The 26,465-nt window shown below is 54.0% G+C and overlaps 1 protein-coding gene and 1 long non-coding RNA gene across 5 annotated transcripts in view; one reads left to right on the top strand and one right to left on the bottom strand.

The window, feature by feature from the left end:
* The window catches only part of LOC116483984 (uncharacterized), a 28,689-nt gene extending 23,752 nt beyond the window's left edge, over positions 1 to 4,937 (top strand). Inside the window, exons 2-3 of the long non-coding RNA XR_004252412.2 lie at positions 58 to 163; positions 534 to 4,937. This is a non-coding gene — a long non-coding RNA (uncharacterized LOC116483984). The remainder of the gene's footprint in view (positions 1 to 57; positions 164 to 533) is intronic.
* SH3PXD2A (SH3 and PX domains 2A) overlaps positions 1 to 26,465 on the bottom strand; it is a 286,817-nt gene that overhangs the window by 63,173 nt on the left and 197,179 nt on the right. For 2 of the 4 annotated variants that reach the window (XR_009212713.1, XM_058436046.1), the window contains exons 1-2: positions 17,463 to 18,552; positions 10,150 to 10,281 (exon numbers count right to left, since the gene is read on the bottom strand). Coding sequence is in view for 3 of the 4 variants with exons in the window: in XM_058436046.1 (XP_058292029.1) it covers positions 10,150 to 10,281; positions 17,463 to 17,865 (535 nt within the window). In the remaining variant the exon portion in view is untranslated. Of the gene's footprint in view, positions 1 to 10,149; positions 10,282 to 17,462; positions 18,553 to 26,465 lie in introns of those variants that run through there. The other 2 variants (XM_032178540.2, XM_032178549.2) reach the window with 1 other exon arrangement.

The raw sequence follows: 26,465 nt of genomic DNA, 5'->3' as shown, positions 1-26,465 counted from the left end.
CTGTAGGTGCAGAGTGAAAATGACTGACTCACTACATCTGGGCTTTTTACCTTGCAGGTAAAGAGACAACCCTAGGATGCTGTCACCTTCAGCAATGGGAAGACAGGGACAGCTGCCTCTTGTCCACGTGCACCCCAGTGCTGGGCATGCCACAGGGCACACAGTAGGTGCTCATGTTTGTTGACTGAATGAGCAAACCACATCCTATGGAAGCAGCCCCTGCATGTAGGATTTCACTGAGGGCTGAGATGTGATGAATGCTGGGGTAGGGGTGCGGAAGGAGAGAGGGTGGCAGGTGGCAGGTCTTCCTTAGGGGGTGTGTGTTTGGGGGAGTGGCCAGGATGGGTCTGCATAGTGGAAAGAAGAAGGCAGTGTAGGCCACTGCCCTCACACCCTTGGTGCTGCCCACCAGGTAAGCAGACTGACTACCCACGCAGACCAGCCCCTCCCCAAGGACCTGGTGAGCCAAAGGTGGGAACGCTCATGCAACTCTCTTGCGGGAAAAGAGTCAACATGCTTCTCTTCCCTTTCAGATTCCCTCTGACCTGCTGCCCGTGGCCTTTCTCCTGCCCCAGTGGGGCTTTAGCACGACTGACCGCTGCTTTCCTGCTCTCTGTGGCCGGGGAACTCACGTGGTGAAGCACTCTGGAGTTTGGCTTTGCAAAGAAGTGAAATCTACAAGGCAAACATCCAGATCTCCAAACCCTGGTCAAATGGCAGTGACTGAAGCTCATACCCCACCTCCCAGCTGTGCAACCTTGGGGCAAGTCACTTCACCTCTCTGGGCTTCAACTTCCTCCTTGGAAAGACAGAATGCCAACATCCATCCTGCCTCTTGCCGAGATGTTTTATAGACTGCATGGTTTTATATCTTGTAAAACATAAAATAACTGCGATTCAGAAAGAGATCACCTTTAAAAAAGTCCAAAATCCCCCCCCCTTAGCTAGCACGAGCAGGCATCCCTCCAGGTGGCCTTGACCTCCCCAATAACCCTCCTGGCAGGAGTGTGGAAGAACAGAACATGCAGGCTTCTGGCCACTGTCCTTAGAGCTTTCCAGGACATGGGGAGCCTAGGGCAACCTGTGGCACTGCCAATGGGCCCCGTCACGAGGGGAGAGAGGGATCTGCTATCGCACACCAGTCTCAAAACCCACCCACAGTTCACTTGCTTTACGGACAGTCCTTGGCAGACTTACTCTGAGTTTGGCCTTTGCTCATTTCCCATGGTGCTCCTGGGCCACTTCCCCACAATCCGATCCAATAAAAACTCAGGGGAGGCAAACGAACTTTAGCCGGAGCCTGAGAGATGCCCAGCTAAGAAGGGGAGTGTGGAGCTGGGGCTGAGACAGTTGGATGAAACAAAACCAATGATAATCATGCACGGCATATTTCAGAGGGAAATGAACTCGGGGATTCTATGAGCCAGAAGCTTCCATCAGTCTCCTGGGATTCCACAGCTCAGCTCCCAGGATGGGAAGCCCTGCTGAGCGACTTTGCAGGCCATCTGGGTGAACTGGGTCACCACAGCTACACCCCCACAATGAGGCCAGGATTCTAGGTCAGCACTGGAAACCCAGAGGATGAGGTTATGGAATCTGAAAAGATGCTGAGAGGGACGAGGGCAGCCATCCCCCACTCCCACCGGAACAATTACAGAAAACCCAACTGCTGAAGGGTGTAATATCACACAGCCACAGGATAAGCTGGGGAGAGAATGAGGAAGGGGCAATTTCCCAACCCAAATTCCCCGAGGTCCTGAAAAATTATACTCCCCAGAAAGTGTTTGCTTTACACTTCGCTGAAATCTGTTATGTAACAGTGGAGAAAATGTGTGGGGTGATCTTTTCCCTGTACTTCAGCCGGGGGGGGCGGGGTGAGAGACCTGTCATTTCTACTGGGGACAAAGGCAGTGTCCGTGTGTTGGCGGCAGGCAGAGGATCTCCAGGGCTGCCCACTCACAGGGCACCTGTGCAAAGGTACACCTGAGTCAGAGGAGGCAAGTCACCTCTGGCAGCTCCGCTGCGGGGCTCCGAGTAGGCATGCAGTGACAGCTGTACCTAGAATAATACTCCTTGGCCCGGCACCCGTCTCTGCCCTTGCTCACTCCTGCCCTCCCAGAACCAGTGGGCCTTCTGCTGTTCCCTGCATTCACCAAGGCCCACCTGTCCCCAGCTTTAACAACACCTCAGTGGTGTCTTTCCTGACCACACCCCTGCCCCTCCCTGCTGCTGACCTCTCCACAGCGCCTGCTTGTTTCCTGACTTGTACTTGTCAACACCTAGAATTACTTCCTTGGTTTACTTGTTACATGTCTCTTCGCAATATTGGAGCCCCATGAGGGCTTTGTTGGCCTCTGTCACTTCTGGATCCCAGCCTGACACTTAGTCAGCTCATACAGATTTACTGATGACCGACCGACCAGCCATCGGAAGACTGGCTTCACAGGCCCCTTGGTGTTCAAACTTGGAAAAATAACATTTTGGAGATGCTCATGGGCTCAGTCAGTAGAAACCTGTTTGTCCTCCAAAGGGAAGGCGGCCAGGTATTGCCCTGAGGCTACAACTGGGGTGAGCAGTGGTTGTCACTCTGGCGCTTCTGTGGGATTTCCAGGGCTGCATGCCACACCGAGGCCACCACCGACCCATATATTTTGCTGAGAAATAACTACTCAAGGAAAATGGCCTTGGAGGAGTTTGGGACACGAGAGGTCCACAGAGCCAGTAGGTCCACAGAGTCAGGCCACAGCAACTGGACACTAGGCCTGTCCAACCTGGGCAGGGTGACAGCGTGGTGGAGGGAGCACCCCCATGCTCACTGCCCCACCTGCCTGCCTGGCAGCTGGCTCCACGCAGGTGGCTGGCAGCACTTGGCGTTGACAAGCCCTTGGATGCCTCCCTGACAATAGACACGGCGGATCCAGCTGGAGGAAAGCACTATTTGCAGAGCCGCCCAGCCCCTGCCACACCTGTGCCTGCCACCCTCCTCCCCACGCAGCCCGGAGGGCTTGCCTCAAGGCTCACCCTTCTCAGGGAGCTCTCCTGCTCACCAGCTTCCCGAGGCCCTACCCTCCCACCTCCTGCTGCCCAGCTCCCACTTTTCTTCTGCTTGGGGCACCTAGATGCATGGCTGCTTTGCAGTCGCAGCCCCACCACGCCCCGTACTCCTTGCTCTGCCTGTCTAATCCCTTCATTCTCCCAGCCCTGCTCAAGCCTCCAGGAAGCCTTCTCAACTATGCTTGTCTTCACCCCTGACACTTCAGCTCTGTACCATGCAACAGGGCTACTGAGGGACCATCAGCGTGGGGTTGTCATGAAAGCCCACAATCCCATGAGGCCACCAGTGGGACCCTGACTTCTGTCGCCAATGCTTCTTCCTGCTGGACTCTGTTGATTAGGCTGGGACAAGGATAGCTGCCCAAGCAAGGACTCCAGGGGAGTGAGTCTGGCCACAGAATGGGTTGTCTTGGCCTCACTGCCTGACAGTAAAGCCCCCTGCCGCTATAGCCACCTCACAGACCCTCAGGACTGACAGTCCTCAGATACCACCAAGTCAATTCTATGACCAGATGGGGAAATTGAGGCCACAAGAGAGAAACTGGCCCCCTGCAGGCCCCAGGGTCGATCTGTGGCAGAGCCGCCCCAATCAGTGGTCTTTCTAGTGGCTGTCACTTATTGAGCACCCACTGTGTGTCAGGCCCTGCATGAAGCACTAAATTTCTTTTGTCTTTATTATTATTATTATTATTATTATTTGTAGAGACAGGGCCTCACTATGTTGCCTGGGCTGGGCTTGAACTCCTGGCCTCAAGTTACCCTCCCACCTCAACTTCCCAAAGTTTTGGGATTATAGGCGTGAGCCACCATTCCTGGCCCTGAATTCCTTTTGAATTAGCATATACCAACCCTATAGCTGTGGGTACAATTATCCTCATTTTACAGGTAAGGAAACTGATGCTGAGAGGACCCAAGAAACTTCCCCAGGATCACCACAGGAAGTAACCAAATCAAGATGAAAAGCAGCCTTCTCTAACACGAAGCCCATGTTCCTAACTGCTAGGCTATCCTGCAATCTCCTTCTCAACGTAATCTTGATCCTGGAGTGAATCAAGCTGAGCGGAAGGGCCCAAGACTGGGCTAGCATGCCTGCCTCTGCTCCTGGCTTTATGCTCCCAGGCCCTTTCCCCTCTAGCCAGCTCTGTGAAGTGGGTAACAGCTGCACACTGGAGATCGTCTTGGGCCAAAAGGGACTCTGCTGGTTAGCCTGATATAGCAAGAATACACACACAGGCTGCACTCCGAAGAGAAGAGCTGTCAGTGCACAAGGCTTTCTGATGGCTGGGACAGGACCTCGTGGGGCCAGGCACCACCTCTGTGGCACCACATCTAAATGGAGACTGGTTCACTGGAGCCAAACTCTTAAAAGACTGTTGTAGAAATAAGCATGTTAGTTCAGTTATCCGCAATGCAGACTACAATAAACCTGCCCTTCTAGAAACAGCCTAGCCTATCTTTGTTGGGACACTTCTTTTCCAGGAGCAGGCGAATGTGGAAGTCTGGATTATAATAGTAATCAGGTGGTTACATAGTAAGCACAGAATCTAAGCAAGATGTAGAATATACACATAAAATCCATTTAAGACAATGCAGGCTGGGCACGATGGCTCACACCTGTAATCCCAGCACTTTGGGAGGCCGAGGCAGGTGGATCATTTGAGGCCAGGAGTTCAAGACCAGCTTGACCAAATTGGTAAAACCCCATCTCTACTGAAAACACAAAGATCAGGCAGGCATGGTGGTGCACGCCTGTAATCCCAGTTACTCGGGAGGCTGACGCAGGAGAATCACTTAATCCTGGGAGGCAGAGGTTGCAGTGAGCTGAGATTGCACTACTGCACTCCAGCCTGGGTGACAGAGCAAGACCCTGTCTCAAAAAAAAAAAAAAATCAAGCAAAGTCTATAAGGCTATCCCAGGCTCACAATACAGTCTACCAGAATGAGCACATCAATTAGACTCTAAGCTCCATAAAGGCAGGAACCTCATGGATGTATACACAATTAGCACAAAGTATTCAAGTATTCAAGAACGGTGAAATAAATGAGTGAATAAATGAACCACTCCTACATACAGTATACTTCATCCTTACAGAAAGCCCATATGGTATGTATCACTACCCCCCTTAACCATCAGAAAACAAATTGATTTCTACTTATATCACACAGTATAGACTTAGATCTTAAACCCCGTACTGGAATTCTGGATTCTTCACCCTCTCCACGACATGCACAGGTACTGAACAAGTAAAATGGCTGCAGCCACCATGTTTTTGGGTAACTTTTCTTTAAAACCTGCCCACCAACAGCCTCTGCTGAAGAGGCTGGTTAGGTAACCATGTTTATACTCTGTGATGGTTCTCCGGGACACAGCTTATTGGACCAGGGCTGGACACCTGATCTAACGTTTGCCAATCCATTGCTGGCGAGGAAACAATCAGATTCAAACTTCGAATTCTGAACTCAGAGAACCAGAGGTCAAACTCAGTTGGGAGAGATCTCAACTGAAAAGTCATGCAAGTCTGGTCTTGAGAAACCAACGCCACTCAAACAAGCTGCTGTTATGGTCAGATGAGACGAGAAGGCAGGCTGGTCTACAGTTAGAAGAGCATAGCTGTGCTTTAAATCTGCATGGTAGCTGGGCGCGGTGGCTCACGCCTGTGATCCCAGCGCTTTGGGAGGCCAAGGCGGGTGGATCACTTGAGGTCAGGAGTTTGAGACCAGCCTGGCCAACATAGTAAAACCCTGTCTCTACTAAAAATGCAAAAATTAGTCAGCCATGGTAGCGGGTGCCTGTAATCCCAATCACTTGGGAGGCTAGGGCAGGAGAATCGCTTGACCCAGGAGGTGGAGGTTGCAGTGAGCCAAGATCATGCCACTGCACTCCAGCCTGGGCGACAAGAGTGAAACTCCATCTCAAAAAAAATCCACATGGTAAGTAAGAGAGACAGAGAAGCTGCTTTGGCTTGTGCTGACTTTTGGTTCCCAGTCCCAGCCCCCTAAGGCTGATTTACTTCTCACCCCTGGGTTTGGTGACATTTTCCCTTATTGCTTCAACAATCTCTTGAGAAAGTCTGAGTGAATTTCTGTCCTCCGCTCACAACTCAACTGGGACTAAAGCATTGACCCTAGAGGGGAGTAAAAATTCTCAAATTCTTCCCAAGGTTTGGTTTTCTCACTTCTAAGAAAAATGATGGACCAGGAGCTCAAAATTTCTTGCTTCCACGGAAGTATAAGAACTCCCAATGTATCATGCCCGGTGCCAGGAAGTAAGCAAAGACTCAGAGAAGAAAGGTGAGGCAGGAAAAATTTTGTTGACTCATCTCCCCACTTCTTCCCCTGGCCTGCAGTCCTAAGAAGGAAACAGTCCTAGGAAGTTGGATGCAGCTTTACTCAACACACAAATCAGAGTGACCAGGACCCTGATGTCACCACGCTGCCAGAAATTATGCCTGCTGGAGAGGGAAGCCAATGCAGTATTTGAGGCAAATGAATGTCCTAAACGGGAGGCATCTTACGCACTTTTGCTTATGTCAAGGGTAGAGGGGTTTCCAAAGACAAAGTAACAATGGCAGCTGCATGCCCTGGTATGGCTTGCTGGGTGGCAAAGCTACCAAAGCTATGAATCTTCCTGCTCTATGTGCCCCTGTTGATCAATGGAGAAAAGAGTCCTTTTCTGGTCTGGCCCTAGGCCCACTGGTTGATCACAAATGCTTTCCTTAAAGCTACTCAAGTCTCACTTTGGGTTTCTTTGACTCCTGTTCTCTGGAACAGGTTTGTCCTCAGTCCTAGGTACACATCACCTTCCTTAGACCCTCTCAGCTGTTTCCTGTCCCTAAGTTCAATGGATCAATGAACAACATGAATTCCCACTAGCTGGAAGGAGGGATGGAGAGACAACCTTCCCCACAGAAGTTCCAGGGAGCTCTGCAGCCATCTCACCCAGCCTGCATCTCGCCTCCACCTACAGCATCACCACCTTGGACTTCTACCCTTCCCACCTGGGTTGGGCCCATTCTCAGCCTCCCTGCATGGCCTCTGTTGAGGGGAGAGATCTTAGCTCTTGGACTCTAAGGCAATTACTTAGCCTCTTAGCCTATTACTTCAGCCACAAATTGGTTAAACTGCCTTCTACTGCATGGTGTTATTCCATGACATCCCAATAGAATGATGTGTGTGAAACATGTGGCCTGCCACCTGGTGTTTACTGACTTAGAATCACCTTCCATGCATATCTCTCTTTAGATCAATGGGAGCACTGAGGGGCTCTGATGAGCAGGCAGAGCAGATGTGGCTGGGTCCCCTTGTGGACACTCTACTTGAGGCACTCCCAGCCAAGTGAGAGGGGACACAGGCAGAGTCCTGGCACCCTGTGGGCAAGGCAAGGCCCAGGGAGGTGGGGATGGTGTTGGCTGGGGCCATTGCCCAACAATGCAAATGGAAATGCCTCAACACACCCACTATGTCCCAAGGTCAAAGGCTTCACAATTGGGTCTTTGTTCCTGAGTTCAAAAGCCTCACTCACCACTCCTTCAGGATGCACAAGACACCTCCTCTCCCACACCGTCAGGCCTCCTGCTTCCCTGAACTGGGAAACGACCCCCGCAGAGATCTGCAGCTTGGTCCTCTTCCTTTCTCCCCTCCACCCACTTCATTTCTCTGGTTAGGCTGGATGTATACTCCAGGCCTCCTGGTAGATAGCAACAGACAGATCTGAATAGGTAGGCACAGCACTCCAGGTCCTGTGCAAACATCTGCAGCTGAGCAGCTGTCTCCACCAACGGTAAAGATACGAAACTCCCAGAAGTAGAACAGCCATGTTCAGGGAAGCTCTTTCTATCCGACATCTAGGGTCCCACCAAGTTTCCCAGCCTTGGAGTTCAGACGTGAGAGAGATTTTCAGCCTTGGAGTTCAGACCTGAGAGAGAGCTCAGGGAGATCATTTGCTCCAGCCCCTGCTTCCAACCAGCCACAAGGTCATCTCCATTTTATGGAAGGAATAACTGAGGCCCAGAGAAGTTAAGGGACGTGAAGCCCCCCAGCAGACAGTGGCAGGTAGAATGCAGCTTCTAAGAACAGCAGCTCCCTCACACGGTCTGTGTGCCAGACTGGCCTGCTCTGGCCACGGGTGGCCGTGGGGAGCTGGGGTGCCTGGGCCACCTCTAACAGCCATCAGCAGCTCCTCAGGAGAGCAGGCGTCTCCCCATTTGTCAAGACTCCTTCCCCCAATCCTAGGACTCCAGTGTCCCAGGGTCCTGTAGATGGGATAGGAGGGGAGAGGGCACACATGCCCTGGGAATCCTGGAGTCTTCCAGCAGGATGACTTCCTCTTGCGTGCTCTCATCTTCAGCCATCCTGGCCAGTGGCTGGCGGCCCCCAAAGACATGGGGGCTCACTACCTCCTGCTGCTCAAGGGTTAAACAGCTATGGTGTGATAGGCAGGCATGGTGGGAGAACCATTGGTTCTCTCAGAACTTCCCTAGCCAGAAGTTCTGAGAAGAACCAACCACCTTTCCTGATGCAAGCTCTACAACAAACATCTCCCTCGCCTGAGGTCTCCCATGTCACCATTAGAGATCCATTGCTTTGGGTCTTCAGGTGCTGGGGGTTTCCAGAGCCAGATCCCCATGACATTGGTAGCTTCCTTTGGGGGCAGGGAGGTGGCGCCATGAGCATGACAAAGGCTGAGGGCAAAGCTGCCCAGGGAGGAGCCCAGTGTGGGCACCTGGGACGAAGGGTTGAGGCCTCACAGCAGGGACATGGCTCTGCCAGGGAGGACTGTTGCTGCTGACCACCTTGGTGATGACTCCAGGCACAAGGGCAGACACAGCCTGACCTGAGAGCGGAGCAAGCACTTCAAAGACCTCAGAGCAGGAGGGCCACAAGTCAGGCCCTATACGCACATCACAGCCCTGTTCTATGGAGCCACCGGCGGCAGGAGCCTGCACCCACCTCCCCCAGGGGGCCCACTGGGAATTCCTCAGCATCTCCACAGCTCGTGGCCACCAGGAGGCACAGGGTTCTGCTTTGGATCTCAGGAGACTCGCTTCCCCGAAACCTCCCTGTGTCCTGGTGCTGTCTCTACGGAGCAGGCACTGCCGTCCTATGCTTTGCCTTTCCTTTCCGGGTTTAAAACACTGGCAAGGCACAGAGTGGGACTAGGAGAGGAGAACAGGCTCCTCCCCTCTGGAAGTATCCACCAAACACCATTCAGAGAGGCTCTGAGCACAGGGGCCTTCCCTGCAGCAAACCGAAACTGAAACAAAACACCCCAGAAACCCATGCAAGCCCTGGGAGGCTGTGGGCTGATGGATGTCCTGGGCTCGAGTCCCAGCCCTGGCCCTGTTGGGGGCCAAATAGGCCTGGACTGACAGGCTTGGGCTCTCCTCTCTTCACCTGCCATGACTCCTGCTGCCAGGGACACCAAGGTACCTTTGCTCCCTCCGTGGCACTCTAAGAACCAGCTGCCCGGGGCAGCTGTCAGCATGGCCCCTGTCAGTGCGGGACCTTGCCTGGCCCAGGCCTGGCTGCATCCCCCTCACTGCGCTTGCTTTCCAGGTGCTGGGACCTCCGGCTCGGCAGGGGGCAGTCAGCTCCCCAAACAGACCCCAACCAACGCCCACAGGCCTGGCCCTTCCACAAACAACTCGCCAGGGACCTGGGGACCCTGGACCCCACGGCGACAGCAGGGCCTGCCTTCCCCACCAGCTGGCTGGGCTGTCCTGCCCCTGCCTGGACCCTGGCTCAGAACGTGGCTGTTGTTGGGCATCCCTGAGCTGAGAGCACCCTGCCCCACGGGCCTCCCAGGGCACGGGGACCCCAGCAGGGCTGGCAGTTTATTCCTGCGCTGTGCCTGAACGTGCATTAACACAGGCTGGTTAATTACCCTGAGCAAGGGAGACATTCTTCCACCACCAGGCAAACTGCTGGCCTGCAGCCCAAACCAACAGGGGGAAACTTCAGCCGCCTCGGCCCTCTCTCTGCCAGATGGAAATAACGTATAGCTGCAGCGCTGGGGGAGGAGGGAGGAACAAAAACCAGCTCGGCCCGGGGGCCAGACCGGAACCCCAGTGGACGGCCATTGGCCAGGGCACTCACCGCTCTCGTTCTTCTCGATGACATCCACCACCTCCCCGGCCTGGAGGCTCAGCTCCGAGTTCTCCTGCTTCTTATAGTTGGACACCACCACGTACTGTTCCAGGATCATGGGCTCGGCGGTGGCGTCGGCACCTGGCGAGGGCAGAAAGCACGCGGTGAGCCAGCGGCCAGCCATGGCCCCGCGGCCGGGGCGCCCCCTGTCCATCGGCCTCCTCGGGGTTGGCTGCTCTGTCGCCAGCGCCGCTCCCAGGGGCAGCCCGCAGCCGGGGCTCGCAGCTCACAGGGCGCCAAGGACAGGCCATATAGCAAGGCCCCACACCGGCCCGCTGCACCGCGGGGTCCAGGGGACATGGGGAGCCAGGGGGCCGGGGAGGGGACGGGCAGGAGGAGGAGGAATGAGAGAGGCAGAGCGGAGGCGGAGGCGGAGGCGGAGGCCAAGGAAGCTCAGGAAGAAGCCCTGTGCTGCGATGAGTTAGTCACAGCCCGGCATGAGGGAGCCTGCGGGAAGGCCTGGGGCCGACGGGGTCTCTCCAGCCTCCCTCTCGGGCCGGCAGGGGCATCGGGGAGGGCGGCGAGCCAGCGGGTGGGCGGCCCATGAGGGCTGAGGCCAGAGGCAAAGGAAAGGCAAGCAGGAGGCTCCAGCCTCTGCCCCCAACCCCTGCAAACCCGAGAGAAAAGGCAGCCCTGCTCCCTCGGGCGGGAGAGGGAGAGGAGAGAGCGGGAGAGAGCTTCTCCACGGCCCAGGCCCAGGCGAGGAGTCAAGAGGGTTTGAGGCCGCCAATCACTGGGGTTTACTCGCAACCCTTAAATAGAAACACATGAGACCCGTCGAATGAGGAGCCGGGGGTGGAGGCAGGGGAGGGGGAGGAGGCCCAGACTGTTTACTTGAAACCCAAGAAGAAAGTCCCCGCGCCAGCGGCTGGCCAGCCCAGCCCGCCCCCCGCCAACTTTTCCTCAAGTTCGCTCCCTTCCTGCCCCTCGGGCTCACCCAGGCGCTGCCACCGAGCCCATGCCGGGTGCAGTCGGACCAGCCTCAGGCCTGCCCCCAGCCCTGCTTCCACAGAGGGCCCTCTGGCTGCAGAGACTGACTCAGTTTCTCTCTGCCTTTCAGTGCCGGGGCTTGTGGTCAGGCCCCGGCAGTTTGAGGGGCTTGAGGGGTCAAAAGCTGGGTGCAGCAGAGGGAGGGCAGGCGGACTCCCAGGAGCAAGCAGCTTCTCTGTCCTCCTCAGCCACTGGACGAGCACGACATTTGCTAAGCAGGCACCAGGCAGGAAGGCAGACAGGCTGGGTGCCCTCTTAGCTTCCTAGCTGTGTGGCACTGGATGCTGCTTAAACCTCTGCACTTCAACTCTTCCCATCACCATTATTGGGGGTGGGGGTGGGGTGGGGATAAGACACTTAAAATACGATGTGCTTTTAGCTAGGAGTGAAAAGGATCCACTAGCCAGAGATGGACTAGTCACCTCCTACAGGAAGCCTTCTCAGACCACCCCCAGCCCAAAGGGAATTCCTAGTACACTTTTTTTTTTTTTTTTTGTGAGACAGGGTCTCTCTTTGTTGCTCAGGTTGGAGTGCAGTGGTGCAATCATGGCTCCCTGCAGCCTTGACCTCCTGGATTCAAGCAATCCTCCCACCTCAGCCTCCCATGTAGCTGGGACCAAAGGCACACGCCACCATACTCGGCTAATTTTTTCTATTTTTTGTAGAGCTAAGGTCTCACTTTGTTGCCCAGGCTGGTCTTGAACTCCTGGGCTTAAGTGATCCTCCTGCCTTGGCCTCTCAAAGTGCTGGGATTATAGGCATAGGCCACTGCGACTGGCATAAACTATATGTCTGCCAATCTCCTTGAAGGCTAGGGGGCTTCATGTCACTAGCCTGGCTACAAAAATTGCTGAGGGTCTCCAAGTTCCACACAGCCCCCTTGGTGCCTCAGCCTATAGCCACATTCCCCACACGCCTGAGTTTGACTTGGCAAATGTGATGTGCCAGGCACATTAACTGCCCCATTTCATGCCCACAACATCCCCCTTATCTTCCCATTTCACAAAAGACTAAACAGAGGTCCCTCTAGAGCAGGCAAGAGACGACTCTAGCTCCCACAGCTGCTATGAAGAGCATCACATGCATTCAGGCCCAAGCCTGTCTGTCTTTCCATTGCAGAATAACTGCCTCTGATTTGTTTCCATCATTCTGGTTCTTCTAGCACAGTAATCCTCAACTTGGTAGCACAGAATCACCCAGGGAGCTTTTTAAAAGTACTGATGCTGGGCTCCAGAGAGACAGGTTTCTTTGGTCTGGGACTCAGGCATGAGTAGTTTTTGGACATCCCCTCTGTATCCCTATGGTGCTTGTGTGCACCCAAGCGCAAGAAACATTACTTAGATCTTTGGGTCCTTCTGTGGGGGAGGCTCCCTCCAACCTAGGGCAGACGGCAATGGCCACAGAACTCCAGGAAATCCCAAGGGGAGGCTTCCTTCCAGGGAAAGAAACCCACTGCCCCCGGCAGTTTTCTCCCATGAGGTGTGGGCCCTGCGGGCCCATCTCAGCCCTTTGGAGAAGCAGAAGGGACCCTGCACAGCTGAGTGTGCCACATACATTCGCACGTGCACAGTCCTGAGCAGCCCTGCTAAAGCCGGGATTACATTTCAGGCAGAAATGCAACCAACAGCCGGGCAGCAGGGCCTGCCCCGCCTCTGTACTTAGGCGTGCCAGCTTCTGTGCCTGCCCCTGCCAGCTGGGCAGAGGCAGCACCGGGTGCTACGCTGACGGACTACCTCCCACTGTGCCCCTAGGGGGACGGCAGTGCCTGTTCCATGCCTGGAGCCTCTGTGGCCAACAGCACTTCTTAAGTGCACCCGGCACAAAAAGGGCCATCCCTGCCCTACGAGAAACGGGGCCTCCTTTCCCAATGTGGGGACGCTGGATGAGAAGAGTGGGAAAGAAAGGCTCCAGCAACAAACAGAAGAACAGAGAGTTCTGTGGCAGGTTAGAGAGCCCGCAAGGCCTGAGTATGGCCAGATCATAGCAATAGTGACAGCAAGCCTTCATCAGTGCTGACTTGGAGGCATCCAACAGCATTGAGCTGCCTCGTCCAATCCTCAGAGCAACCCTGTGCAGTAGGTCCTGTGATGGCCCCGTTTTACGCATGGGCAAAGAAAGCCTCATGAGGGTAAGTGAATTCCCTAAGGTCACACAGCTGGGACTGAACCCAAGTCCACCTGACACCACTGCCTATGATCTTAACTTCCACACTATATGTGGCCTACAATGGGCCACTGGCACCTGATCCCTAGGGAAGGGCCCATTATATCCCAGATACCTGGGACACAGCTGCTGCTTAATAAAGACTAGAGTATGGGTTTCTTTCTCTCTTTTTTTTTCTTTTTTTTGAGACACGGAGTGTTGCTCTGTCGCCCAGGTTGGAGTGCAGTGGCGAAATCTCGGCTCACTGCAACCTCCGCCCCCCAGGTTCAAGCAATTCTCCAGCCTCAGCCTCCCGAGTAGCTGGGATTACAGGTGCCCACCACCGAACCTGGCTAAATTTTTTTTTTGTATTTTTAGTAGAGATGGAGTTTCACCATGTTGGCTAGGCTGGTCTTGAACTCCTGACCTTAAGTGATCTGCCCGCCTCGGCCTCCCAAAGTGCTGGGATTACAGGCATGAGCCACCATGCCTGGCCTAGAGTATGGGTTTCTAGTTGACTCTTGCCACCTCTACTGACCAGACCACAGTGCCTGTTAGGTGGCAGACACTCAATAAGTGTGAAATTAACCAGTGAAATGCGTGAACTGGCAGAAAGATGAACAGAGGGACTCACTGGTTTGTGGTGTCAATATGAATACCTTGACTCTGAAATGGGAATATGGGAAAGTGAGCCAAACTCGAAGGGAGAAAGGGGAGATGGGGAAACTGAGGTAAGGAGGAGCAAGGAGCCCCAGCTTTGTGGCCAGAAGATGCTTAGAGGACGAGCAGGAGGTGCTGGGGAGTGGACAGACATCAGCTTGTTTTAATCCAAGCCAAGAAAATCTGAGGCAGGGTTTCAAAGCGGAGTTAAATCCACACCCCCACACCCCTTCCCCCCACCACCTTCCTGGAAAATTGGCCTGACCTTCCTGAAGGCTGACTCTGGGACACAGGTAGAAAAGTTAAGGAAACATTCTCTAGGCACTGGAAAGCACAGACAGGCTATGGCCCCTCTCAGGAGCTGCTCCAAAGGCTGTGGGATGGACACACGGACACTCTGTCCTTCTGGCTGCCCTTCCCTCCCCTTGCACAGGCAGGCTCCCAGCTCTTCCCTCTGGCAGCTGCCTCTTAGGGTGTTCCCTGGCCAGGGAAGCTGGGCGGGCGGGAGCTGCGAGCAGGTATCCAGATGAGAAACCACTTGCAGGCCAAGCAGGCAGTGGGCGGTGATGTCATCCCACAGAGGCCACTCTGGATCCCCTCCCAGCCAAGGCCTGCAGAACTAGGGGCTGGAGGAGTCTGTCTGAGTGGGGAGGGGGCAGTGGAGGGAGCCTGGTGTCTTTAGATGAGGAGTGCTTGGCAGGAGCATGGAGAAGGGGTGTACCTCTTCTAGACAGCAGAGCCTCTCCTGGGTTGGAAGGGGCCTTTGCATGCGTCTCATCCAGGGATGGACCCTTGTGCTTTATTACAGAGCCCCTGGCTGGACCTGCTGGGGTCCCAGGGGTCCCCTGGACCCCTGCCCCCACCCTTGCCTCACATCTGCATTCCTTCAACTACCACCTGGATGCAACCCTGGCTGCCAACTTAAACTTCTCAACTGGGCTTTTGCCAAGTCAGTCCCATGCTCCAACACCTTCCATGGCTCCCTCTTGCCTATAAAGGACAAATTCAAGCCCAGTCTTTCTTGCCAATCTGAGCTCCCCAAGTTCCTTGATCCCCGTTCCCCACACCACCATTCCATACATCATTCATGATTCAACACATGTATCGAGCACCCACTAGGCGCCAACACCCAACACCACTGCTCCATACAGCTTCTTACTTTCCAAGTCTGTGCTCTAGCTGCTGCCCCCTGCTGGAATGCTTTCCCTTCTCTCTACCACTCCCAATTTCCCAATTCTCCCCAAGCATCTCTGTCCTCCAGGAGGCTCCTGATCACTCTTGTTCCCTCTCTTCTGTTCCCTCCTGGACTTTATGTTGGGCATTGCTCCCCAACCAAAGCATGTGCTTTGGACAAGAGTCTCTCAACACCCCAGGACTGGTGCCACAGGACATGACATGGGACATAGTAATTACCTGAAATTCATGATGGAAATGCTTAGAATTAGAATCCAAAGGTCTGAGGTCCAGTCCTGCTTTGCCCTTACTAGCTCTGAGATCCTGGGGAGGACACATAACCTCTCTTGAGCTTTAGCGTCCTCTGGAAACAGGAACAATAGCAGTTCCTACCTCATGGGAATTGTTCTGAGCATGGAATGAAGTGACAGGGCTTCAAGTCCTATGGAAACCATAGATGGTCATTTTAAAGCAAATGGAGGGAATGGGAGATCTGGGGAGCAGCAAAGGTGTTGGTTCCTTCGTGGGCTCACCAGCAGGCAGCTCGGTGCCAGGGCTGCAGGTGCCAGGAGAAGGGTGGGGAAGGGAGGCCTGGGGCTGTGTCCCTGCAACATGCCCCTCCCAGACCCTACCTTCAGCAGGTAACGGGTACTTGCCAGCTGGATTGAGAGGCAGCTCAGAGCCCCCTGGGCCTACTCTGGAGGGATGCCAGGCTAAGCAACCTGAGGCCCCTGATCTATAAGGATCTCCAACATCAGCCCTTACCTCTCAGTTTCCTGTCTCATATCTCAAAGAACCCTCCAACACTCCAGATGGAGAAACAAGGCCCGGAGAGACTCTGGCCCTGGACTCGCAGTCTGGCTGGGTTTTCCCCGAGCCCCACTGCCTCCCTTGGGCCTCTCACTCCAAACAGCTGGGATCATCTTGAGACGCGGTTAAGTGTCCTCCCCAGGGTCACAGAGCTAGGAAGGCCCTGTGCTGGTCTCCACCCCAGGCTCCCCACAACTCCCCAACCCTGGGCATCCTACAAAAATCCCTCTAGCCCCTTATAACTGGTTCCTCCCAGGCTGGACTGGGACTGCTGGCCCCTCCGCTATACGTTTGGTGAATAAAATGTATTGCTGTGGGCCAAGTGGGCTCTGGCTCACTGGCGTGTGGAGAGGGGAAAAAGGGACAGGAGCCCAGTGATTAACTCAGGCCCAGGCCCTCGTCACAGGAAACTCCAGAAGGAGATTGCAACGCCCTCCGACCCACTGCCTTCTCTTCTCTCTGGACTCCTCCCAACACATTTACCTCCCATTCCCCACACACAGCTGCAGCAGGAGGGGCTGGGCTTTGGGCTCTAAACGCTGGGGCTGGCCCAGCCCCACCACGCCACTCAGCTCCCACCCTTCTGCTTTGTCCTCTATTCCCCCAGCCTGAACCTCTGCTCTCAGGTTTGGGGCTGGAGGGTCAGGGTGTGTAACAGTCCCAAAAATGGAGGGGCCCCATAGAAGACCTTTCTGGAAATTCCATCCCTCCTCCGACCATCTCCATCCAGGAGCTCAGAACCCTTCTGTCCGGGATTCTCTGCCATGGTCCCATAAGACCAAAGGCTGAAGGCAAGTCCCTGACCCCTGCCCAGCTCCTCCCAGACAAAGGCTAAGGCCCTAGTCCCTGAGGCCCATCTCAGCCAGGCAGGCCAAGCTCTGGATTGCTGGGCATGGGGGCTGTGACCCACCCTCAGTCACAGTCACAGAACTGCCCCACCCCCTACCCCAAATCTCCAGCTCCCCAGTGAGATCACTGGAAATGAGGCTTGGGTGTCAGACGGGCCCTCTGCTCTCTGCCTCAGTTTACCTGCCTAAAGTGAGATGAACAATCTTTGGTTGGGCTCTCTCACTGAGACGGCCAGTTGAGATAAGGCTGAAGATGGCGAAAGCCCCACCACTGCCTGAGCACTTTCTGTGTGCCAGGCTCCCCATGAGGTGGGATGGCTTCCCCTTAGAGAGGTTACACACCCCACCCAAGGCAGCACGGCCAGGACGTAGCAGAGCTGGAATTCAAACCCACACACCCTGGGTCCAGAGCACACGTGCTTACACGCTGAGCTACGTGGTCATCACTCAGCAAAGGGCCCCGTGTTCAGATCTGACCGGGGAGGCAGAGGGCACAGCAAGTGGCAGACCCCCTGCCATGCTGGCAAACAGCTGCTGCACATCACAGGGAAGCATGCGCAGGGCCTGCAGGCACCGGCTCCCGCGCACACGGGCCTGGAACACACATGCTCACACACATGCACGCACGCTGGGCAGTACCTGTCACGTCCTTCTTGGGCGACTCAGCCCAGCTGGACAGCCACACTTCCGAGTCCCCGAGAGCAAGCGGCAGCAGGAGAGGAGAACCAGAGAGAGAACGGTTAGGCAGGCAGGAGGTCCACAGCGAGTGGCTGCAGGCGCCGCGCTCGGCCGGCCGCGGGCGGAAGGCGGAGGAGGGAGGAGGGAGGAGAGTGATTTCCTGGCCCTGGGCTGGCTGCTGGGCGTGGGCCCGTGTGATTACAGAGGCGCTGGGACACAGCCGGCTGGGACAGGGATAATGAGGTGTCCGCCGAAACGCAGGACTCCTTTGGAGCACAGAGAATCCCACACAATCCTCCCTGGAACGGGGCCCGTGGTTATCACAGCCCTGTACAAGGCAGCCTGACCCTTCCTTTCTGGCCATGTGGTGGGTGGCCGGGTCCCACGGGGCCTGATGGTTGCAAGGATCCTCAAAGGCCAGCGGGCTCAGTGGCCTGGACCCAGAACCTCAAATGTCAGGGTTGGAGCACCCAGGACCCATCTCTAGGCCTGGGGGCACCACACCCACTAGACCCTGATGTGTCATCCAGCCCTTACTGCAGCTCCCCACCTCCGCACTGAGGAAGACAGATCGGCCCCAGCAGAGCAGAGGGAGCGTCGTTTTAGGGAGTCTCGCTCCCCAACCCCAATGCAGAAGGACAGGGACCTTGAGTGACCAGAAGAGATGAGGGCTCTACTCCAGGCTCAGACAGTGGTGTCCAGTCTGGGCCTCAGTTTCCTCACCTGTGAAATGGGATTTAGAGTTGTCCTCCTGCCAAGAGGAAGGAGCAAAATCAAAGCAGCATAAAGAACTTATGATTGAGATGTGATACCATTAACATCTGAATGAGGCAGAAAGCTCTTGGTCTAATCAATGGTTTGCGCATTTCTAGAATAGAAGAGGGCCACCATGTCAAGAGCATTGACGCAGTCGAACTACAGTGACTCATTTAGTCCCCATGGCAACCCCATCAAGTGGGTAGGCATGTTTAGCCCCATTTTACCGGGGAGGACTCTCAGACATGGAACCAGGTCTGGTGGCATCCCCAGGCTGCTGCTTTCTCTGCTGGGCTGCTCATCACCTCCAAAGGAGCAGAGCACTGGCTGCAGTGGGGACAATTAAAAGGCAACGCTGAATTGCAGGTCTGAGAGACAAACCCTCACACTGCCCACCAGGCGCTTGCCAGGAGAGCAGCCTGACCCATTCAGAGAGCACTGATAAACAGCAGCAAACACTTATACAGCATTTCCCCTTTGCCAAGCATCCTGTTGAGCACGTTGCATATAGTAACTCGTATTTTTCCCAGCAAACCTACAATGATAAGTACTATTATCCCTTCCATTTTGCAGATGAAGAAGCTGAACCAGAGAGGTTAAGTAACTTGCCCAAGGTCACACAACTAGTACAGCAATGTCCACCTCTTGCAGGGACACACACCTCAGCTAATCAGAGCTTGATGCTGCTCTCTCTTTAAAGCACCTGACTCTTTCCCTCACTCAGCAAGCCGCCTTCCAATTGCAGGTTGGCTCCCAGTGTAGAACCAGAAAGCCTGGCCCCCTTCCAGTTCTGATTGTAAATTAGCAGAGTGGGGCTTTGGTGGAGCGGTCTAGCAAGGCCTTTAGGATCTGACTACCTGGGTTCAAATCTAGGCTCTGCTCCTTTGAAGAAGTGACTTACCCTCTCTGAGCCTGTTCCTGAACTTGTAAAAATCTGGATGACGTGATATACTTACCTTCTGGGTTGCTGTGAGAATTAAGTTAGATAATATGTAATAGCGCCCAGTGCAGTGCCTACTACATAGTCAGTGCTTGATAATGGTTAGCCGCCACTGGCAGTAACTCCCGTGAGCGTGGTTAGCATAAGCCTGCCTCCTAGGGTTCAATCAGATACTGCCCCACAGTCACTCTCGGACACCGGGTTATCTGGAATGGAAGGTAGAGGGACTCCAGGGGACCTCACCCAGAGACAAACAGGGCAAAATCTGAGGTTACAGCCCCTCCCCGGGTTCAGCAGTCAGCAGCCTCCTTGGGGAGCAGGAGCAACGCTGGCCCAGCTTTCAAGCCCTGGTAGGGCTGAGACAAGGTAGACACATCAAGGGCCTCCACAAGGATTTAAGCTGGTATGGCCAAGGAGGTCTGGGTTCAGAATGTGGGTGTTGCTGCCTGGTGCCCACATCTTGCTAAAGTTTCAACTCCCTGCTGCTGCATCCCAGAGATGTGGCCAAGTGGGCTGCCTGCTGCAAGGCCCTGAAATGCCCCTGAGCAGGCCTAGCACCAGGCCCATCCCAGCCCCATCTGGCCCTCTCTGCATGCCACTCTCCACTTCAGTTTGCTTGACCACTTTGTCTACTTTGGGTTCTTTTTGGGTTCTTCATAAGGAGACCTGAGAAGCACTAACCTCTTTCAGTGAGCCAAGGAAAGCTGTTTTGCCTGGGCCTGGAGAACCCAAGAAGACCTGCTTTGCTGGACAGGTGCTTGCAAAGGGCCAGAGAATAAACACTGTAGGCTTTGGGGGCCAGATGGTCTCTGTTGAGACTACTCAACTCTCTTCTTATAGTACAAAAGCAGCCACAGGCTATACATAAAAGAATGAGTGGGCTGTGTTCCAATAAAACTTTATTTATAAAACCACAAAGGAGGCCGCACATGGCCTGTGAGCAGACAACCGGAGCTCATGCCTGTCCCCTTCAGTCCCCATAAGCAGGCCTTCCCATATCTCTCCGTAAAGGAAAATGGCAAGCAGACCAGAAGTAAGCCTGTCTTTTTAAAAATAAACCTCTCTCTAAAGAAACCTCTCTCTAAAACATGATTTATTTCCCAGTCCCCTGACCTGCAGAATTAATCCAGTTCTGCTGCTCCCACTCAAAGTCCCTCCCTCTTCTCTGTAGCCCACCCTAGCAAGTTCTCGAGGGGTGGAAAGGACCCCTTCTCCCTCATTACAATGAACAGAGGAGAGCCCCTGGCTCACAAACCCTGGCCCTCCGGCCAGGAGGCAGACAAGACTGTTGGCTAAGGGCTGGGAAGACGGGGAGTTGGAGACACAGAGGGACAGGGGGGAAGGAGCAGTGTGTGTGCGGGGGGCGGCACAGCCAAGTGAGCAGCTGTGACTGACACGAACCAACTGCTTCCTGCCTTCCCCCTGTCTCTGCGCCTTCCTCTCCTCTGGTGACCCAGAACCAAGGGCCCTACAGAGCAGGGTCACCAGCCTGCTAGAAAGTGAAGGGCATCAGACTGGAAACCTGCACCCTGGCTCTTGCTGAGAATACACTGTGTGGCCTTGGGCAAGTGGCTTAAAGACTCTGGGCTTCAGCTGGGCAGTGGCTCACCCTGTAATCCCAGCACTTTGGAGGCCGAGGTGGGTGGATCACTGGAGGTTAGGAGTTCGAGACCAGCCTGGCCAACATGGCGAAACTCTGTCTCTACTGAAAATACAAAAATTAGCCGGGCATGGTGGTGAGCACCTGTAATCCCAGCTACTCGGAAGGCTGAGGCATGAGAATCGCTTTAACCCGGGAGGCCGAAGGTGCAGTGAACCTAGATGGTGCCATTGCACTCCAGCCTGGGCAACAGAGCGAGACTCTGTCTAAATAAATAAATAAATACTCCGGGCCTCACTGCTCACATCTGTACAGTTGAGCATTTGGGCCTATTGCTCCTGTCTGATGGCCTGCCTGAGGCAGTTGTCTGACGTTCTAGACCTTCCCAACAGAAAACTGGTAGTCTCCATAACGCAAGGGGACCACAGCAGAAATGAATCTTTCCAGAGAAACGGACTGTCCTTCCTAGGAAAACCACTTGAATGCAGGCTCAATTGAGGCAACCGAAGTCCAAAATAGCAGATGATTCAGGAGGCACAGAGGGCAGAGATCTGGAGCAAGAATAAAAGCAACCTTGGTTCTTGTGCTGGCTTTGCCACTTAGCTCGCTGACTCTGGGATAGTTAGCAAATCTCCGAACGTCTGTTCCTTCTTTTGTAAATGGGGGAAAAACACCTGCCCTGCCTTCTTTGCAGGGCTAAGACTGAAATGGCCTCATGCCTGGAAAAGGTTTTGGAGGGCTGGGAAATAGGCCTCTGGACACAAAGAGGAGTAAGTGGTAGGGACAAAGCTGAACGCAAAAGCAGTAGGTTCCTGGGAAATGGCAGGCATGCCATGTCCCTCCCTCACACAGCCCACGGTGCTCATGTCCCTGCCATGGCTGTCCCTTCTGGCATTGCTCGCAATACCAGCAAGAAGCCAGGCCAGAAGAAAACCAGGGGCCTTCAGATTCCAGCCAAATACAGGGACCCAAAGGCACTTAGATGCTGAACCTGATTCTTGACAGGCTCAGGTGATGCTGAGAAACCAAAGAACAACACTGCAGGTGCCCCTAACTTTAAGGACAACCCACCCCACCCAGCACACATACATCCAAGGACTTCATAGGAACAACTGGATAGGCCTAGGTTAGGAGAGGGCCCTTGGCTGCTCCGAAGATGGTGAGTATCTCAACTGTTCCCAGTGAGTTACATGTCAAGCTTCTTCTTCCACTCTTTCTCCCCGTCTCACTACTGCACTCGACTGGTCTTAAAAAAAATAATAATAAAAGCTGGGCATGGTGGCTCGCGTCTGTAATCCCAGCACTTTGGGAGACCACTGTGGGAGGACTGCTTGAGCCCAGGAGTTGGAGACCAGCCTGGGCAACATAGTGAGACCCCATCTCTACAAAAAATAAAAATCTAGCCAGGCGTGGTGGTGCCTACCTGTGGTCCCAGCTACTCTGGAGGCTAAAGTGGGAGGATTGCTTGAGCCCAGGGAGGTCGAGGCTGCAGTGAGGTATGATCACGCCACTGCAATCCAGCCTGGGCAACAGAGTGAGACCCTGTCTCAAAATAAATAAGTAAGTATAAAATAATTTTAAAAAGGGCCCTTATAGATTCATAGTAAGGCTTCTTTTAACCTTGAGTAACTCCAGAGCAGTGAGAATTGGGTTGAATTTATCCAAATCTAGTCTGAAACCATGTTTCCAGGAATGCTTCCCTGGTGTAAAGCAAGTTCCATCCATCCAAACTAATAAATCCAGAGTGGGCCATGAGCCCAGGTGGGAGAGACCGGAATGAGTACGGCCAACAGCGCAAACTCCATGGAGAATGAAAGAGAACCATGGGCTCAGGGGACCAGGGCAGGGTCACCAGTCTTGTCAGTTTCTTTCCACATCCCCGCCCTGGGCTCTGGGGAGGGGAGGGGCAACAGGCCGGGGGCCCGATGGAATGAACACCTCCCTGTCTTCTCCATGCCCTTCCATCCTTCAGTATCTCTACACACTGGAGCACTCAAGCCCTGTCTCTCTTTGGGAATACTGTTCTTACCTCACTGCAGTTTTGAACTGGTTTCTAAATAACTGCTGCAGTTTAGCCTTTCCTCTCCCATACAACTAAACTTTGTACAGGGCTAGATTTCTTAGGTTTCCTGCAGACTCCATGTTTCTTTTCCTTTCTGGTTAGGACACCAGGAAATTTGGCCACCACTTTCAGGCCATCAAATAATTAGGGCCTAGGAGATGCTAGTCCTATTATTCACTAGTAACAGTAATTGTCATTGTTGCCATCAACAGGGCACTTCCTTGTGATAGGCACTACTGTATAGGCACACAGCAACTCAAATCTTTACGACAGCCCAACAGGGTTATCAGTCCTTTACAAAGAAGTAGTTTGGCCTACGTGATACTCACTTTAGAGGACCTGAAACAGGTTGTCATGCTCAGAGCAGCAGAAACTGAGGCGCAACAGTGAAAGCCATGTGAATGTCATCTGGGAAAAACACGGATGGCCAATTCGTAATTCTTAAAAAGTCTTAAAAAACATGGCACCAGGTTAGGCGCAGTGGCTCACGCCTGTGATCCTAGTACTTCGGGAGGCTAAGGCAGGCGGATCAGGAGGTCAGGAGTTTGAGACCAGCCTGGCCAACATGGTGAAACCCTGTCTCTACTAAAAATACAAAAATTAGCCAGGCGTGGTAGTGTGTGCCTGTAATCCCAGCTACTCAGGAGGCTGAGGCAGGAAAATTGCTTGAACCCGTGAAGTGGAGGTTGCAGTGAGCTGAGATCATGCCACCGCACTCCAGCCTGGACAACGGAGCAAGGCTCTGTCTCTTAAAAACAAACAAACAAAACAAAATAAAAAAAAAAAACAAAAACAAACACCAATTAAGATGACAGGAAACAAATAGTTCAAGTATGACTTCCAGTCCAAGCATACCTGGGTGGAAGTCTGGTCTAGGGGGCAGTTGTTTAGTGTGTGAGCTGCTTCTGACGTGGGCAACTCTACAAAAGCTTGTTCCAGGGTAAGCAGCAGCCAGCTGGTCAGAGATACCCATGGCATGAAAAAAGAGTGCCCTTGCACTGGAGGGCGAGGGGTGAATGCTGTTATTGCAGCAGCTCGGACCCCAGGCCTGCTCCTACACTCAGAGCCTCCAAGGCAGAGCTGGCTTCATGGAGGTGTGATCTGGGCAGTGGCCTAGGGTCCCAGGTTTAGAAGGGTCCCTGCAGCTGATTTAATGCTCTTCTGTCAGGGGTTTCGTCAATAATTTATGAATGAGAGAGTCTTCGTTTTCATTCTGCAGTGGATCCTGCAAATTATGTAGCTAGCTATGCCCAAGGCCTGAGGGTTTGGGGCCACTGAGCTAAATAAACAGAAGTACTCAAGAAGAAATCTAGTAGAGCTGAATTTCTGATGGATATTTTCTTAAAGACAGAAAGCAAATCCCAAATGGAAAGCCAGGCCATTGTTTGTCTCCAGGTCCTATCTCTCTGCTACATCTTTGGCTTCTTCGTGGTATCCTACAGGCTGGAAGGACTATTTAGGGACTCAGAACCAGAGAGGAGAAGAGAATTGCCTAAGATCACACAGCAAATAAGCAGCAGGGCTGGAGCTAGTTTCCACTTACTTAACATTCATGCTAGGTGCTGTGCTAAACATTTATGAGCATTTTCTTGTTTAATCTTCACAACAAGATGATTAAATGTAAATGTAATTTACAGATGAGGAAAGTGAGGCTCAGAAAAGTTAAGGCTCTGGCCTTGTGCGGTGGCTCACGCCTGTAATCTCAGCACTTTGGGAGGCTGAGGTGGGTGGATCATCTGAAGTCAGGAGTTCGAGACCAGCCTGTCCAACATGTTGAAACCCCATCTCTACTAAATATAAAATTAGCCAGGCGTAGTGGTGCATGCCTGTAATCTCAGCTACCTGGGAGGCTGAGGCAGAATCGCTTGAACCCAGGAGGCGGAGGTTGCAGTGAGCCGAGATCGCACCATTATACTCCAGCCTGGGCAACGAGAGCGAAACTTCGTCTCGGGGGGGAAAAAAAAAGAAAAGTTAAGGTTCTTTCCCAAGGCCCTACAGCAAGAAGTGATGGTATTAGACTTAAGCCCAGGCAGGCTGGCCAGGAATTGGGAACAAAGGGTCCTCATGGGGGATGTCATTTTCTGATCCTCCCTGGCCACTGGCCAAGGCTTGCTTTATTTCTGCTGCTTTTTGTAAATGCAGCAAGAAAGGACTTGCCTCATTCCCCGGAATCCAGAACACGTGTGGGGGCAGCCCAACCCAGGGTAGGAATGCACTATTGACCCTCTGGCCCTGGGTTATGCAGTCAAGGAGCAGTTTCCCTGCTCAGGCGGGGGATGGGGTGGGATGGGGTGCAGTGGGGGCTGGGCCTGGAGACCCTCCACAGCCCCTTAGGGACTAAGTCCAAGGGTGCCTGCCTAGGCCAGGCCTGGGGCCAGAGGGTTAGCCCAGCCTAAGCGGGTGTGGATGGAGAAGCCAAGGACGCCCTAGTAGCACTGCGGCTGCCTAGAGGGGGCTGCCCTGGCACGGTGTAGCAGGTAGTTCTGTCACCTCCCTCCACCCTGCTGAGAAGACCTGAAGCTTCCTGGTTAAAGACAGGTGCTGGGTTAGTGAGAGGTGCCGTGGGTGGACAGAGGGGTGCTGGCCAGGGAGGCTGGCAGGTTCAGAGCCTCTCTGCTCCCAGCAGCTGCTGCCCAACCTGTGGCAGCCCCTTGGGTTACGGCCTCCCCCTCAGTTCTCAGGTTCTCACCTCCCCACCCCAGGGCATTTGTGTGCAGAGAAGAGACAAACTCAAGTTTGTTCTGAGTTCCAGGATCCCAGCCACCTCCCTCCCTGGGGTGGCCTGCCTTGGTGGTCCTCCCCCACTTACTGGGAGATCCTCCCTCCAATTCCCCCACCCACCAGCTCCCCCAGAAGCCCGAGCCAAAGCCAGTATTTGCGTTCACACAGAGAAGGAGCAGCAGAGAGGCCGGCAGTGGGATGAAGTCAGCAGCCGCTGGTCTCCAGCCCCCAGTCTTGCAATCCGCCTCCTCCCTGGCTCAGTCTCCCTGAGAGCCTCGAGTGAGTGATGGAGTCAATAGCAATGGACTCAGGACAGACATTCCCCTCCCCGGACAACAAAATGTGGAATGTCTCCTTCTCTCCAGACTGGACTCTTGCTATCGGATTATCAATGAATCAACTGCCAACTATTTCGGGAGCATCAACGGCCCCTGGTTGAGACCATCTGACTCTCCACCCTCTGTCTCAAAGCATCAGACACACAACCACAGACACCCTCCCTAGCGTTCCTGTCTGCTTCAGGAGTCATGTAGGTTTGGGGAGACAGGCTGGGTCCCGGAAGGTCTGAGGGAGGAGATAGCAGGGCTGAGTCCTGAGGCCTTGAAGGTATAACTGGACCCATCTTTGGGGTAGGGCTCACGGAGCCTCAGGGACATCTGGCTGGATGCTGCCATCCACTGGTGCAAGACAGGGGTGGGGATGGGGGGTCAGGGGTAGGAGGAGAATTCATTCCTGGACTGAGGGTGAGGACACCCACTTTTCAAGGTTTGCTGTCTCCCTCATCATGCCCTGGGCAGGGTCTTTGTTCACTGACTGTTCCCACTGGCTCCAAATGGCCGGTTAGGGCTGTAGTCCTAGCAAGCGCATAGCACATAGTAGGTGCTT

The sequence above is a fragment of the Hylobates moloch genome, unplaced genomic scaffold (genome assembly GCF_009828535.3).
Source record: "Hylobates moloch isolate HMO894 unplaced genomic scaffold, HMol_V3 SCAFFOLD_3, whole genome shotgun sequence".
Taxonomy (NCBI): domain Eukaryota; kingdom Metazoa; phylum Chordata; class Mammalia; order Primates; family Hylobatidae; genus Hylobates; species Hylobates moloch.
Note: the sequence above shows the minus strand (reverse complement) of the source record. Positions and strands in the feature narration are given on the sequence as shown.